The following is a 14,494-nucleotide window of genomic DNA, read 5'->3' as shown; positions in this document are numbered from 1 at the left end:
ATCTACAACCCCTTAATGCCTCAAGTATCATATTTCATACATTCAGTTTTTGTGAATTTTTGACACTTCTGCATCATCAGTGTGATTTCTTTTCCACCTAAAACCCTAAATTAATGCATTTTTAAGTCATACATTGCAAAAAAAGCCAGATGTAGCAAATATGATACAAATTAAAACTCATATATGCAAATTAAAGGGTTTTTACTACAAGCGTCGTTCACCCAGTCTCACACACATTCAGCCTCTGTTTCTATACCAAAACATTCACGCACACAGTCATCCTCCGACTGGGGGAAACTCTGGGTATCGAGCCACTAGACAACCTCCCGAGCCACAATAATGATGTCAGTGGGACAGAATTTAAACACGGAGGCTAAACTAGTGTTTTACATCATAACCTACACTTAACTATGCAAGTGTTCCCTTTACGCCTGCGGTACACATCTGCTAGAATTGCTTCAAATTCAGTCTGGACCCATGCAGAAAAAAAGGAAAGAGAGTAGTACAGCGCGTTCGCTACACAGCTAGCAGGTGTTTAATGCATTGCTGGTTTTGGTTTCTTTACGGAATTTGCTGACAATCAGAAAAACACTGACTTTCACCAGCTTTACTCCACTTTAAAGCAAATCAAGAGCTGAACCGAAGCACTCAGTCCACTTAGTCCACACAGACTGCACATCATTCACAACACTGGAACAGCAGCGATTTAAATAGCTGTCTTGAGGTGACAAGCAGATCGCGCGTGTTTCAGAGTCAGTATAGATTGATACGTTTGAAAAAGTCTGCTGATAGAGTGGCAGCAGGCCATGAGCATCAAAAACGCCTCTAAATGTGTTTCCTATGCGCGCTGGCCTTTAGAGAGAACGATGCCTGCAGGCCTGTGTGCGGCTGTAACACACTAACTTTATCACACAGCAACTCCAGATAAGACAAAGCGGTCTGACCCAGAGCTGTACATCTCAAACACGCACACACAGTTTGTTGAGTGTGAGACAGCGGAGACAGAGACGGAAGCACCTTCTATGTGACTCCAGCTTGTTTTGTCACCGATAAAAGTGTAACAAGGTAAAAGGTCGTCCTCACAGCCCCGAGCAGACAGTAAAGCTGCTGCGTCACTTTCAATAAAGCCCAAATAAAACTAGCTGTTACAGCCAATGCACGGAGCACAGACAGCGAGCCCAGCTGGTGATGCCGATGCCGTGAGACATTCCCTCTGTTCACAATATGGTTAGCGATCATTCATGACATTCTGCTGAACCATTGAGTGTCATTGACAAGCTGTCTGGCCCTTCACAGCATATCTGTAGACGTTTATTGGACAAATGGTTTCTCTAGCCTGTCTGTTTCTCACAAAATGTTCTTTAAAATATAGCAAGTGGCTGTTGAAAGGAGTCTATTTGTTTTTGTTCCTGCGAGACGGGAGAATAAAAGATGAACTTGGAAAAAAAAAAGCAAAGGCTGCTCCGGCTAAAGACAGCAGAAAAAAATATCTGCCAGACGTGACTCGTCTCGAGAAGTTTCATATGAAACTTTTGAGCGTTTTCACTTATTTTTAAAAGCTTATCTGGTTCACTGTTTTGTAAAATGCTTGTCTTTTAAGCCTTTTAAGACATAACGTAATGTTATGATGCCTTCTGATGATGATTTTGTGGATGTAAAACCTTAGGAAGAGAGACAAAGATGATGATAAAAATGTCCTCCATCACTTTCACTGTAATAACTTGCATATCTTCTATGCACTCGTGGTGACTGGTCGTTGCCTGTAAAGAAAACATTTCTTGTGCAACCCACTGGTGTTGATCTGTGTGTGTTTAATGTACTGCATGTTGTTAAAAGGGAGAAGAACTGCTCTGCTGTCTGTGAGGAGTTTCATGTTTGTGTTTGCTGGATGTAATTCAGGAGAAGAGGCTCCACAGAGTGCACTTCAGTGGCTCCATTTACAGTCAAGAGGAAAATAATTACATCTTTGCAACGTCTCCAAAACAAAAAAAATGAAAGCGAGCGAGAGAGAGCGATAAGGAAGTTATGCAAAAAGACAATAAATACTTTGGCTTCACTCGGTGCACTACTAAACAGTTAACTGCTGCTTCTTTTTCAGCTGGCAGGTATAAACATTTCTAATGTGATCCGGTTACTCTCTCGGATGTTTTGAGCACATCAGTGACTATTAGATCAGAGAAAACAGGCTGAAGTAAATCAGTTACCATGCAAATATCTCCTGCTCTCCACAGCACGACTACAGAAGTGGAAAACAAGGCTACAGTGCAAAGTTTTTTTTCTTCTTTGCAATATTACTCAGTCAGACTGCTAATAGCAGAGGAAACGGAAACAGGACAAGAGCATGATTAGTAATGAGTAGCAGTTATTTTGTGTTTGCTGTAACTGTTGTTTGCCATCATATCAAAACTTAAAAATGCAATACTAAATTTAAATGCGGACACGCAAATGAAATCATCAGGTCAGCCAGTGACTATACCCAAATCAGAGTGAACTGAGATGTGCTTTTTTTCCTGAATGGGAGGTTTAACATTTTAGTAAGTGTTTTATTTAGAAATGTAGTGGTTTACAGATCCTGGGATTTGGTCAGGAAAAATTCTTTTTTTTAAATCTGCCAACTCAAACACGAGGAGCTACCTGCTGTTGCAACCCCTCCCAAGAAGGGGCAGATATACCAGATATATCAGGTTAATTACTCAGTGCAGCAGAAAGGCTCAGGAATGCTTCAAAGAACATGAAAAAGAGCCCCGGGAGTTGACCTTGACAACCAGTTTGACAATTTCGGAGATTCGATTCAGTTCAATTCAATTTTATTCATATAGTGCGAAATCACAACAGCAATTGCATCAAGGTGCTTTATATTGAAAGGTTAAGACAATCAAATGACTGCGTGAGCAAGCACTTGGTGACAGTGGGGAGAAAAAACTCTCTCTTAACAGGAAGAAACCACAAGAAGGACCAGGCGCAGGGAGGGGCGGCCATGTGCCATGAATGGTTGGGGGTGAGGGGGACAATGGAGAGCCAGAAATTAATAATAACTAATGATTAAATATAGAGTGCAGAGAAAAGGTGAGTGAAGAAGAAACACTCAGTGCATGATGGGAATCTCCCAACAGCTTAGACCTATTGCATTGTAACTAAGCAAGGATTCAAGGTCACCTGATCCAGCCCTGACTAGATGTTTTATCAAGAGGAAAGTTTTAGGCCGGATCTTAGTAGTAGAGAGGGTGTCCAAACTGTAAGCTGGTGACAGCTGAAGGCTCTGCCTCCCATTCTACTTTTAAATATCCACGAACTACAAATCACACATGAGACGATAATGATCCCAGTCCCAATTATCCCAATGCAACTGAGCATCGACACGACGCAACAGGAAAAATCTGATCCAGGAAGGTCCTGGCACCCAAAGGATCCACTGCTCAGGACCACAGAGGACGTGTCCATGCTCCAGCAGGTACAGCTGTGTCAACAGTGTAAGGAAATCAACAATATTAGAACCGTGGCTTTAATGCGGTGGCTGATCGGTGTTTATAGTTTATGGAAAAGTTAAAGCCTGTTAATTAAATGCATTCTCACCCAAGAGAGCTGAAGATGATGAACTGGGCTAAAAAGCAAAAAGGGAAACTAATATATCTGAGCTGGACAATGTACTGTATTATTACGGCTTTATCGTTTTTGTATTTTATTGCACTGTTATGCAGTATATACACGCACTACAAGTTTACAACAAGCTTTAGTAAAACAACAGCCCGTCTTTCCTGCATCCCACACACTTGCTCATTCTCTCTCTCGCGCTCTCTCTTAACATCTCCCTTACTCTTAGAGCCAAAATCAATATAAACAATGTGACAATATCAGCCTCAGAAGCCAGCGGCACCTTTAAGAAGAAAGGCACACCATTACAACGACGTTTTAAACATGTCTCCCACCGATTCTGGGGGTTACCGCGGCTTTAATCCGAATAATCATCTTCCCGAGTTGTCTACCAGATACAGAAATCAATGATTGTGTAAAATCATTGATTTTCAGCTCCACTTGTTTATAAAGCTGCATGTTTTTCTCTCCATAGAACATTGGCGCTCGAGTTTGTGCGAGTTTTCTTGCAGTTAAAAGCAGCGATTTGTTTTGCCCTCAATATAGCAAAATAAAACGTACATCCTTCAGTTCTCAAACTGAGATCTGGTGGACACGATACATTCGAATGCCATCTTGGAGTCTGGAGGATTATTTACAAGCCAGGTTATCATAATTTCATTGTTCAGCTCACCTCCCCTTTTTGTCACACCGCCAAGTGCAATGCAAGAATGAACGTTCCCTGTATTGCGTTACATTTAAAACATGCCGGACACATTACTGTTACATTCTTTCAATATGAGAGAGGGTTACATCAGTTCACATACAACCAGTTACATCAAAGTAGCTCTTAAATTAGCGGTAGCTGTTTGTGTCAGAGCTGTTCCAGTTATTATTTTGAAATATCCTTTTCTTAATCTGACCCTCATGCCTCAAGTTTGGATATTGAGGTTTCAGTGAAGCCAGATGAAAGCCAAGAGAACACTAATGAAATCAAACCATTAGTGTTGCAATTCCTGGTAATATTTTGTTAAGCATCGGAGTTCAGGAACTGACGAGACCAAACTCCAAAGCTGGAGATATTCAAAGAAATGTTCACTTTGGATGTTAGATATCAAAGAGACGTCCTCAAAAGTCATTTAAGCTGCTTCTTTAACAGAAAGGTCAGACGTTATTTTACTTGACATTTTCTTTGGCCAAAGCTTAAAGCCAGTTTATCTGGTTTAAACAAAAAAAAAAACCCAGACTACACTGTGTCAAAGATTTCAGTATATTCATATATTTCTTTACATAATACCACATAAATCATGTTAAGTATTATAAGGTGGGAAGTGTACAGAAGAAACTAGAAAATAACACTAATGAAGAACTGGACATTGTAGAGTGCCGTGGGAAAGTATCTGCCCACTTCCTGATTTCTTATTTTTTCATATTAGTCACACTTCAATGTTTCAGATCATCAAACAATGGTTAATTTTAGCCAAATATAACCCGAGGAAATACAAAATGCTGTTTTTAAAACATGATTTCACTTATTAAGGGAAAAATCTATCCCAACCTATGTGAAAAAGTGATTGCCCCCTAAACTTAATAACTGGTTGCGCCACGCTTGGCAGCAAGAATTGCAAACAAGTGTTTATGATAACTGGAAATGACTTTCAAATCGCTGTGGAGGAATTTTAATTTTGTTTGCATAATTGTTTTAATTCAGCAACATTCGAGGGTTTTGGAGCACGAACGGCCTGTTTAAGGTCATGCCACAACATCTCAGTTTGATTTAAATCCAGACTTTGACGAGGCCACTCCAAAACCTTCATGTTGTTTTTTCTGAGCCATTCAGAGGTGGACTTGCTGGAGAGGTTTTAGATCATTGTCCTGCTGCATAACCCAAGGTCTCTTGAACATATGCGGATATTCTTCTTTGGGATTTTCTGGTAGAGAGCAGAATTCGTGTTTCCATCACTTACAGCAAGTCGTCCTGAAGCAGCAAAGCAGCCCCAGACCACCACACTACCACCACCATGTTTGACTGTAGCTATGATGATGTTTTTATGACATGCTGTGTTAGTTTTACAGCAGATGTAACAGGAAACAAAAGGTTCAACTTTTGTCCACAGATTGTTTTCCCAATAGAATCGTGAACTCTGACCTTAACTGACACATATGAAGCATGCAGTTCTTTAGACATCGTTATTGGCTCTTGTGTGACCTGATGGATGAGTCATCTATGCACTCTTACTTCAGTAGGCTAGTGACTCCTGGGAAGGTTCACCACTGCTCCAAATTTTCTCACTGTAGTCACTGGAGTCCCAAAGCCTTAGAGTTTGTAACCCTTTGTGATGGACAGATGTCAGTGATTTTACTTCACTTTGTCCGGCAGATTCTATTTAAGTGATTTTTAAAAATTCAACGGGTCTGGCAGTTATCAGGCCTGGATGTCAATAATGAAACTCAACTTTCAAAAACTGTGGCTAATCACTGGGGTGGGGGAGGTTACTTTTTCACACAGGGCCAAGTAGGTTTGGATCGCTACATTCCTTTCATAAATGAAATCATCATTTAAAAATCCTGCCAGTGCTACCCCTAAGCCTCCCAGCAGACACACCTATGGTATCAATTTCAAAATCCTACATTGTCTTGTTTTCAAGCTATCACACTCACAAGATTTTCAGAAATTTTAGCAGATGCACCTACAGTATCAATTTGAAGCTCCTACGTCACCTTGTTCAAGAGTTAACAGTCCAAACTTAGGTGCCCACGGCACCTGTCTGGCGAGGAGATGATAATACCCCGTCAACCTTTTACAGATAAGAGGTAACCACTGCATTTTTCATTTGCTCGGGTCATCTTTGTCTAATATTAAAATTTGCTTGATGATCTAAAACACATAGGTGTGACAACAATTAACGAATCTGGAAGGGGACAAATACTTTTTACAGCACTGTAAATATCACTGACATAAACACGAGCATCTTCAGTTCACACTTATAGGCCTCTGATATGTGCAAAGGTTGGAAGCTTCTGCCTTAGACTGCTGAACGAGTAGGTTAAAACATTTTGAACCTTTGTTCTTGTTTTTCTATTGACTGGGTTTACAAAAGACAACAAACACTTTTTGAATGAAATGCCCTTTTAAACGGTTACAAAGAGTTTTTTTTCTTTAAGTCTACAAAATCCCAAAGAGGGGTATCTGCACCACACGGGAGATTTCTGCAGCAGCAAAAAGGATCAGGGAAATATTTTGCAATGGTTCAGCTAATCTAAAAAACATCCACATATTTGTGTAAAGCAGGGGAAAAGAGTACAAGTAGGATAACAGTTTGTTTCGCTGGTGATTTGCTTTGGTTTAACTATAACAAACACAATAGCAGCTACATCGGTGCATGCCCTGGCATCATATGTTGCAACTGAAAGCACATGAAAAAGCACTTGAGCAGAAAAGTCAAACTAAATTGCTCAGATGATAATAATGCTGTTAAAAAGCTGAATATTTGAAACAACACTTTGATTTAAGTGCTCATTTTCTGCAGCACTGGCACACGAGTACCTTGCCCTCCCTTCTTGCTTTGCACCCTCTCACCACCTCAGAGTACTGCAGCTTGTTGCCATGAAAGCACAGACTGACTTTACTGCATCTTGCAGAGTTTCTATAGCAATAATCACTTTCATATAATTACAAGGGTTAAAAATCATCCAGTTAAAATTACCACTTTTGGATGTCTCAGGTGGTTAGTGATGAAAGTTCGTAGGGGCGTGGGAGGATATTAAAAGGACTGAGAATAATGTCTCTCTAATCTACTCACCAGCTGGAACTCGGAGCGTCTCGTGTAGGCCTCCTGTATGCCGGCGTCCGCCCAGAGCGCGCTCAGCGCCATCACGTACAGCTGGAACTCACTGGGCTCGACCCCCGAAGCGCCTACGCGGCCCTCCCACGACATCACCAGCATGCCCTGCTTCTCATTTTCACAGCTCTGCCAGCTGATACCCAGCTTGTCGCGGGCATCCACCAGCACACGCATGCCCTGCAGACACACAAAAGAAGACCAGCCGCCCGTCTTAATGTCGCAGATATTTTTCTTACCACACAGATGGGAGGAAAAAAAGAAGTCTAGCATTCCTCGTAAACACGGAGTAACTTTAACGCTGAAACTCATGCATTTAAGTCACACTCTAAACGCATGCATGTGTGGCTGCTGGTGGTTTTTTGAGGAGAACCATGTGGGATCTGTGTGGGAGGTCTCTTCCTGAGACTGAATATTCCTCCTTCAGTTCTGCTTTTTTCTATTTCTGCCATCTATTCTCTTGAACAGCTACTCCAGATGTCAGATTGAGGTGGGCTGTAACTTTCTGGAAGTGATGATGCAGCATTTACGCCCGCTCCACACAGCAACTATAAATATATACTTCTTTTTTCTCTCTCTCTCTCTCCAGCCAATTCTTGTGAACAACTGCGAGCATCACCAAAAATGTAAGTTAGCTATAAAAACCTTTGATTTTTGAATCGGTGAGCTCGCGCCGATCCATTACACCCTCACCGGCTCTTAATAATTCACTGCAAATGTGAGGCGTATTTCACAGCATCTCCAAGTCCAGAGCGGCTGAATTATTAAAGAGTTGTTGCTCATCTGTTTTATGGATCGTTACAATGACTCTGCTGTGAATAATTTAAGAGTGTCTCGGGGTCAAAGTACGTGTGCTCTGTGTGTGTCTGTCAGTGACTCATGACCCATCTGAATCTTTTGCAATAGTCAAGTTTATTTGTATTGCTTAATCTCACACTGAAGAGGCTTTTACACACCCACAACATCAACATCTCCTGACCCGGCTCAGCGTCGTCTTTACAAATACGGGGCAGACTATGTAAAAACCAGGAAGTCAAAGAGAGAGAGCCCCCCACCACCCACGCTTTTGAAGATGGCTATAACAAAAAAAAGGCAAATGCAAAGAGTGAAAAGAAGGTTTGAGTAATGCAGCTGCGATGTATGTCTGTTTCATGTGTGTGTGCAGTCTGACTTGGCTGCCCTCTATGACTCAGTGTTGTGGAGTGCTTTCAAGTCTGAGCATGTTCAGACTTTTTATTCAGAAACGCTGTTTTTGTTTTTAGGAATGAGTGAGATGGATGTGAACCTAAACAAGTGAGGAAATCCCACAGTGGTGCTTAAAACAAAGACACACACAAACACACATGCTACATTAATGTGACGAACATGCAGAGCCACTACCAGCGTGGACGCAGCGAACTTCCCAAAGCAGAATCACCGCGTGAGCTTTGAGTGAGTCACATCCAGACTGTGATCACTGTCGGCGAGACGACACGAGTCTTATCAATTTACTAATCTGCCGCATTTGTATCATAATCCTCTATATTCCTGTCTGCGTCTCTTCCTGAGTGCCCGCATATTTACTCCACTGTCTGCTTCCATGCCGATCAGCCTGTCACTGTCTGTCTGTAACAAGTCAGTTATATGCGGCTCAGTTTGAAAGCCTCCGAAGAATTCAGATGACTGACGTTGCCTTCGCTTTGCCCAATCTAAGAGGTCAGTACCAGAGGATTGCACACATTCTCTAACAAGAACTAGCTTGTGTGTTATCTGGACGTTCAGATGACGTCAGCTTGTGTGCTATATTTAGCACGTACTGTGCATTTCTGGTCTGCTGATCATGGGTTACTGTGAATCTCAGCTAGAAAAACAGAAACAAAGCGAGTGCTAAAAACTGGAAGTCAGGTTTGCTTACTGTTATGAGTCTGAACATGGTGGTAATTACACAGGAATGACAGACAGATGGCTGGCACTGCTGCCTCACAGCGAGGAGGCCCCAGGTTCAAATCCACCAGCTGGGACCTCTGTGGAGTTTTGCGGAGTTATCTCCTGTGCTTGTGTTGGTTCTCCCTGGGTTAGGTTAATTTGCAATTCTAAATTGGCCGTAGGTGTAATTACGAGTGTGAATGGTTCCAACCACTACCTTCCCCCTAACCCCCTCTGACCCCAAACTGGATAAGTGGAAGGAAAGATGGATGGATGGACAGGTGTTGCATGGATGTTGTAACTCCTGTTGTAAACTGATTCAGAGTAATTCTAGTTTATCATTAATTATCTGGTTATAAACATTTGAACATATGCATACACAAAGGCCATAAACAGCATTTGCTTTACTTCCCAGGAAGTGCAGGTTGCATACTTCCCAGAACTATGACCCAGTTTTTGACCGGACAACTTCCTTATGTGACTGACATAGGATGCTTCCACACATGCACTGGCACCCCTGAACTTTCCGAGGATATGCCTGAAAGAGGTGAAAATGCAAAATCCTCCTAGCTCGGCAGCACAAAGTCTGGGCGATCAGTTAAATAATGCCCAGGTTAAATTTATGCAGGAAGCAGTCTAGCGAATTCACAGTGCAGGAGTGGTCGTACTTTGCTGCGGGCCCTGCACGCGCTGCTCAGGCAGCCTGAAGCAAACAGATAGTCAGACTGAATGTGAAGCAGACTCCGAGTGTACAATATCCTTACTTCATTCGCCTGACATCCACGTGTAAAAACAGCTACATAGAGTAGACGGAGGAAATACCAACAAGAAAAGAAAAGGAAAAAAACAGCTCAGAAGATTTTTTTTACATAGCATATATGGGGATTTAGTATTTGAATCTTCTGCTTCCTGTTAACTCCAACCAAACTTCACCTCCTCCCCAGCCGTAGAGGGCAACGCCACAGGACGCACAAATTTAAATGAGTAACAGACTTTGATTGAAAAGCTCATTTTATGTGTTACTGGCCCTCAGTATCTGACCACACGCGGCGAAAAAACATTAAAATCTGATGTCTGAGCTGATGGGCTTCTCACAGTCATGGCGTGGTCAGCAGCGTTAGTAGCAGTTGCCTCCGGCAGATGGCTGGAGCTGGCAGGGTTCTGTTTCATTTATAAATGTTGTATTAAAAAGCGGCTCTCTTTCCTGCGTTAATGCAGTCCACCCCGCGAACTGCACTGACCTCCTCCTCCTCTAAAGCGACGCCTGCCTTCTGAGCCCACAGAGCCCAAGTGAATGGGACTGTAAGTGACATCAACACCAGCCACAAAACACAACACATGAGCGGGCAGCCAGTGCCAAAATATCTGCTGTGAACCAAACGAGCCAAAAAAGAAGAAAAAGAGAGAGAGAGAAAAAAGCAGGCGAATACTTCAAAGAAATTCAAGAAAGGCAATGAGAGATAAAAGCTACCAGAGATAAGAGAAGGGAGCAGCCATCACATGCTCAGTTTAGAAAAATTTGCTCTTTTTTTATTGCTGGTATTTATCTTCTATTGTGATGAAGAAATGCAGCTCATAAACTAACAGAGCAAGTCAAAAACGACTCAGTGATCATTTACTTTCTAGTTAAGGCTAACTTAGATCAGAGGGTTTTTTTGTTTGTTTCACTTCAGTGTGTGAGGAACATATGGTTCACCTCTGACAATGGTTAAACCACAGATTTATCCACTGCTTGACAAGATAATGACTCAGACCGCACCTGAACTCCACCTCTCCGCTGTTTATTTCTGCAGGCCTAATTGTGCAGCACACCTGTGCATCCTCTTTCAGCTTTATCCGCCCTTCTTTCCTTCCTTTTCCACTTTGCTCTCTCACTCTTCATCAATAGGTTCCCATAAGACAGGGGGTTCCCCACTACACCTGGTAGGTGACGCCGATCTTCCACCAACAACCGCATCTAGCAAACGATTGGCTGTTTTTCCTTTGTGATGTGGGAAATCCAAACAGCGGCGTCCAATCTCAAAGAAGGCACATCGTGTCAGGAGCACGACCGGGAATGTGCTGCATTCTTTTTTTAACATTCACAGGAACTGTCAGTGTGACGTCGGTGAGGTGTCTGATCATGGTGCACGCCATATTATTCACACTACATTGATTTGAAGGCCAAAAAACCAACGCGATCTTCATCCGATCTTCAAACGGATCAGCAGATTTGGCCTCTTGTGACTTTTTTGTCTTCTTCAAAATGAAATTTAGGTCAGAGAGTTACTGCTTTGACACTTTTGGGCGTGGTTAAGCTGGGATTGCTTCAAAATGTCCTTGTTTTCCAACACCAAATTATCCAGATATGATTTTAACGCTCATTAATTCAACCACTGATGATAAATTAGTTATTATTGTTATTGTATCATCTACATAGATGCTCAAAGGCCTGTTTCCAGCAGCCATCAGTCCTTCAGTGGCACATTATGTCGCCCAGTGAACATTTATCACGTTACAGGGCTGATTGATCATCGGGAAAACCTTTTTCCAATTATGTTAGCACAGCTTGTGCTGATTAAAGAAGCCATAAACGTCGAGTATGCGGAGCATCACCCAATTTGCCTGCGTGAACCTCCAATAAACTCCAGATTTTACAACCACGTGTGCTACTCTCTTCAGCAAACAGCACACTAAAAAGGAGCGTGAATCTGCAACTGAGCAAGAGTGCATCACTTCTCAACCAGAAGCTTGGAGTGAGGTCACTCCAGGATTGTGGCCTTCTGTGCTGAGTTGCAAAGAAAAAGCCACATCCAAAAAGACGGGGAAAAGAGCAGACACTGAACAGAGGAATAAAACAGAAACGATTAATCATTAATGAAAATAACTTCCACTTACAACCCTAATACTAACATTCGCTCTTTATATACTTCAGATGACGAATGACTGCAGCGCTGGTGAGGGAATTACAGATGTTTTAAGCGGGGTAATAGCTGGTAGTTTTGGCCTGGCCTATCAGCTCCTACACATCGCGCATTGTGTGTGTTTTCCGGAGTTTGGCTGCTGGTAAAGTATGTGGTGTGTGGGAAGATTGTGTTCTTGATCTGGCCCGAGACAGGACGGTCACTGTATACTTGTGTTTGGGGGAGGGTACTGAATACTGTCTTGTCTGTGCAGAAGTGCAGGCTCTTATCATCCTTGTCTGGGCTGTGTGGCACTCAGGACGGATGTGCTCATCCCTCAGGAATAGTCTGGTATTGTTAGCTGGTGAAGGAGGCCCAGCCATGACAGCAAACAAAGGGACAGGACGCACACACACACATAGACTCACTTCAGGATAAAAATATGCACTATGTCAACAGACCTCTGTGTGTGTTTAAATAAGTGTGTGAACCTTAGTCGCTAATGGCCCAGGCCTGCAGATATAAATTGTTCCCATCATCTTGATTTTCCTCAGAAAAGGTTTTGCCTGTCTTAAAAAATAAAAATCAATCAGATTTATTATAAAAGCTAAGACATAAGCAACTAATTTAAAAACCTGAATAGTGGGAGCCACAGTGACCTAAAGTGTCAATTACTTGTGAAAACTTTCAAAATGCCCCCTCACTGTTGTCCTTCTCATATATAAAACACGATTTGGATGTTTACAAACACGGCAAACATTAGATATGTGGAGGATGAAGGCCCCCTCGCCTTGTCTTTACCTTCAGTATATTCTCATAGATTGTGTCCCGGAAATCCAGAAGTGCCTTCTGATCAAACTCCTGCCCGTTAATGATGCGCATCTGTTTGAGGAATGTGGACTTTCCGCTCTCCCCGGCCCCGAGCAGGAGGATCTTCACCAGCCGCCGAATGGCTCTCCTCTCCCGGGCGATCATCGCGTCTATCTCCCGACTCCTGCGCCTCGCCTCCCGCTCTTGCGCCGCGTCTCTCTCCCGGCTCCTCTCCTTGCTGCCGCCGGGGTCCCGGCTGGCCTCGGCCGGGAGCAGACAGCGGCTCAGGGTGCGGACCACTCCCGACATGGCGAGTCGTGGGAAAAGTTTACCGAAGCTCCAGTGGGAAAATGTTCATTATAGGATTTTGACCCCCACCCCCGGGATGGAAATGGTCCGACTACAAAGTTCACGGATAAACACGATAAACACGCGTAAAAAAATAAAGTCTACATGTAGTTTGAGAAGCCGTTATCTAGTCTCCAACCGGCAGACAGCCCGTGTCCATCTTGGTTAGACCTCGCCATCCACAGAAATCACTCTGGACACAGAAACAAAGCCAGAAAGCAACAAAAGAAAGTTTAAACGCTCAAATGTTAGAGGCCAGAAAACAAAAACAGAAAGTTGACCTGGAGTCCGTGTGTCCATCCAAAGCACAACAACTGTAACGGCAACGCTGAGGCTGTGGTATCTGACTCCGTGGGACAGCTATCCAAACTATCCAAACACAGCCAGCGGTTTGTGAACTTGGAAGCTCCTGCGGGCGGCGCTGGGACGGCCAGACTGCTGAGGGGGGCGCCGCTACTGATGGTTCCCGACAGGGGGCGCTAGCAGACGGAAGGAAATACATATAGAAGCAAAACAGAAACATTTAGCGCTGCTGGTGATGCTTCCTCCTGCTGTTCGTGTGTGTGTGTGTGTGTGTGTGTGTGTGTGTGTGTGTGTGTGTGTGTGTGTGTGTGTGTGTGAGAGAGTGTGTGCTTCATCACTGGGAAATGTGGCCCTGCTCGGTTTGAGCGCTTTTACAGCTCTGTTTGTGGATGGTTTATTGTCAGCGTCACACAGACTTTACATGTGGTCACAAAAGTTTACAGGCCAAGGTCAAAGATACCTGTGGCCCATTAACACTGAGTAAAGTGGGGCACCCAAGGGGCTATTGGCTCGGCACTTTATACCCCTGTTGCACACCCTGTTTAATTTTTAAGTGTGTATGAAGTAGGAGGTACAAAAGTCCAATTTACCTTTGTGGCATAGCTCATGATGTTTGTGAGCGTGGGTCTGCAGGCATTAGTTTAGCAAAGATATGAGACAGAGGCAGTTTGAGTACTAGATCAGGGGTGTCAAACATAAGGCGTGGGGGCCAGAATCAGCCCACCAAAGGCTCCAATTTGGCCTGCTGGGGGACTTTGGCAAATTTGAGCATAAATTTTGGACATTTATCTGTGTTTTCATCGTTTTTGCAGAATTTCTCCTGAAGTCCTCAGC

At 43.2% G+C, this 14,494-nt stretch overlaps 1 protein-coding gene across 1 annotated transcript in view; it reads right to left on the bottom strand.

Moving 5' to 3' along the window:
• gna12a (guanine nucleotide binding protein (G protein) alpha 12a) overlaps positions 1-13,760 on the bottom strand; it is a 28,554-nt gene extending 14,794 nt beyond the window's left edge. The window contains exons 1-2 of the mRNA XM_063475923.1: positions 13,001-13,760; positions 7,374-7,592 (exon numbers count right to left, since the gene is read on the bottom strand). Of these exons, the coding sequence (XP_063331993.1) occupies positions 7,374-7,592; positions 13,001-13,318 (537 nt within the window). The 5' untranslated portion in view covers positions 13,319-13,760. The remainder of the gene's footprint in view (positions 1-7,373; positions 7,593-13,000) is intronic.
• Between the last annotated feature and the right edge of the window lie 734 nt (positions 13,761-14,494).

The sequence above is a fragment of the Pelmatolapia mariae genome, linkage group LG6, assembly GCF_036321145.2.
Source record: "Pelmatolapia mariae isolate MD_Pm_ZW linkage group LG6, Pm_UMD_F_2, whole genome shotgun sequence".
NCBI classification, from domain to species: domain Eukaryota; kingdom Metazoa; phylum Chordata; class Actinopteri; order Cichliformes; family Cichlidae; genus Pelmatolapia; species Pelmatolapia mariae.
Note: the sequence above shows the minus strand (reverse complement) of the source record. Positions and strands in the feature narration are given on the sequence as shown.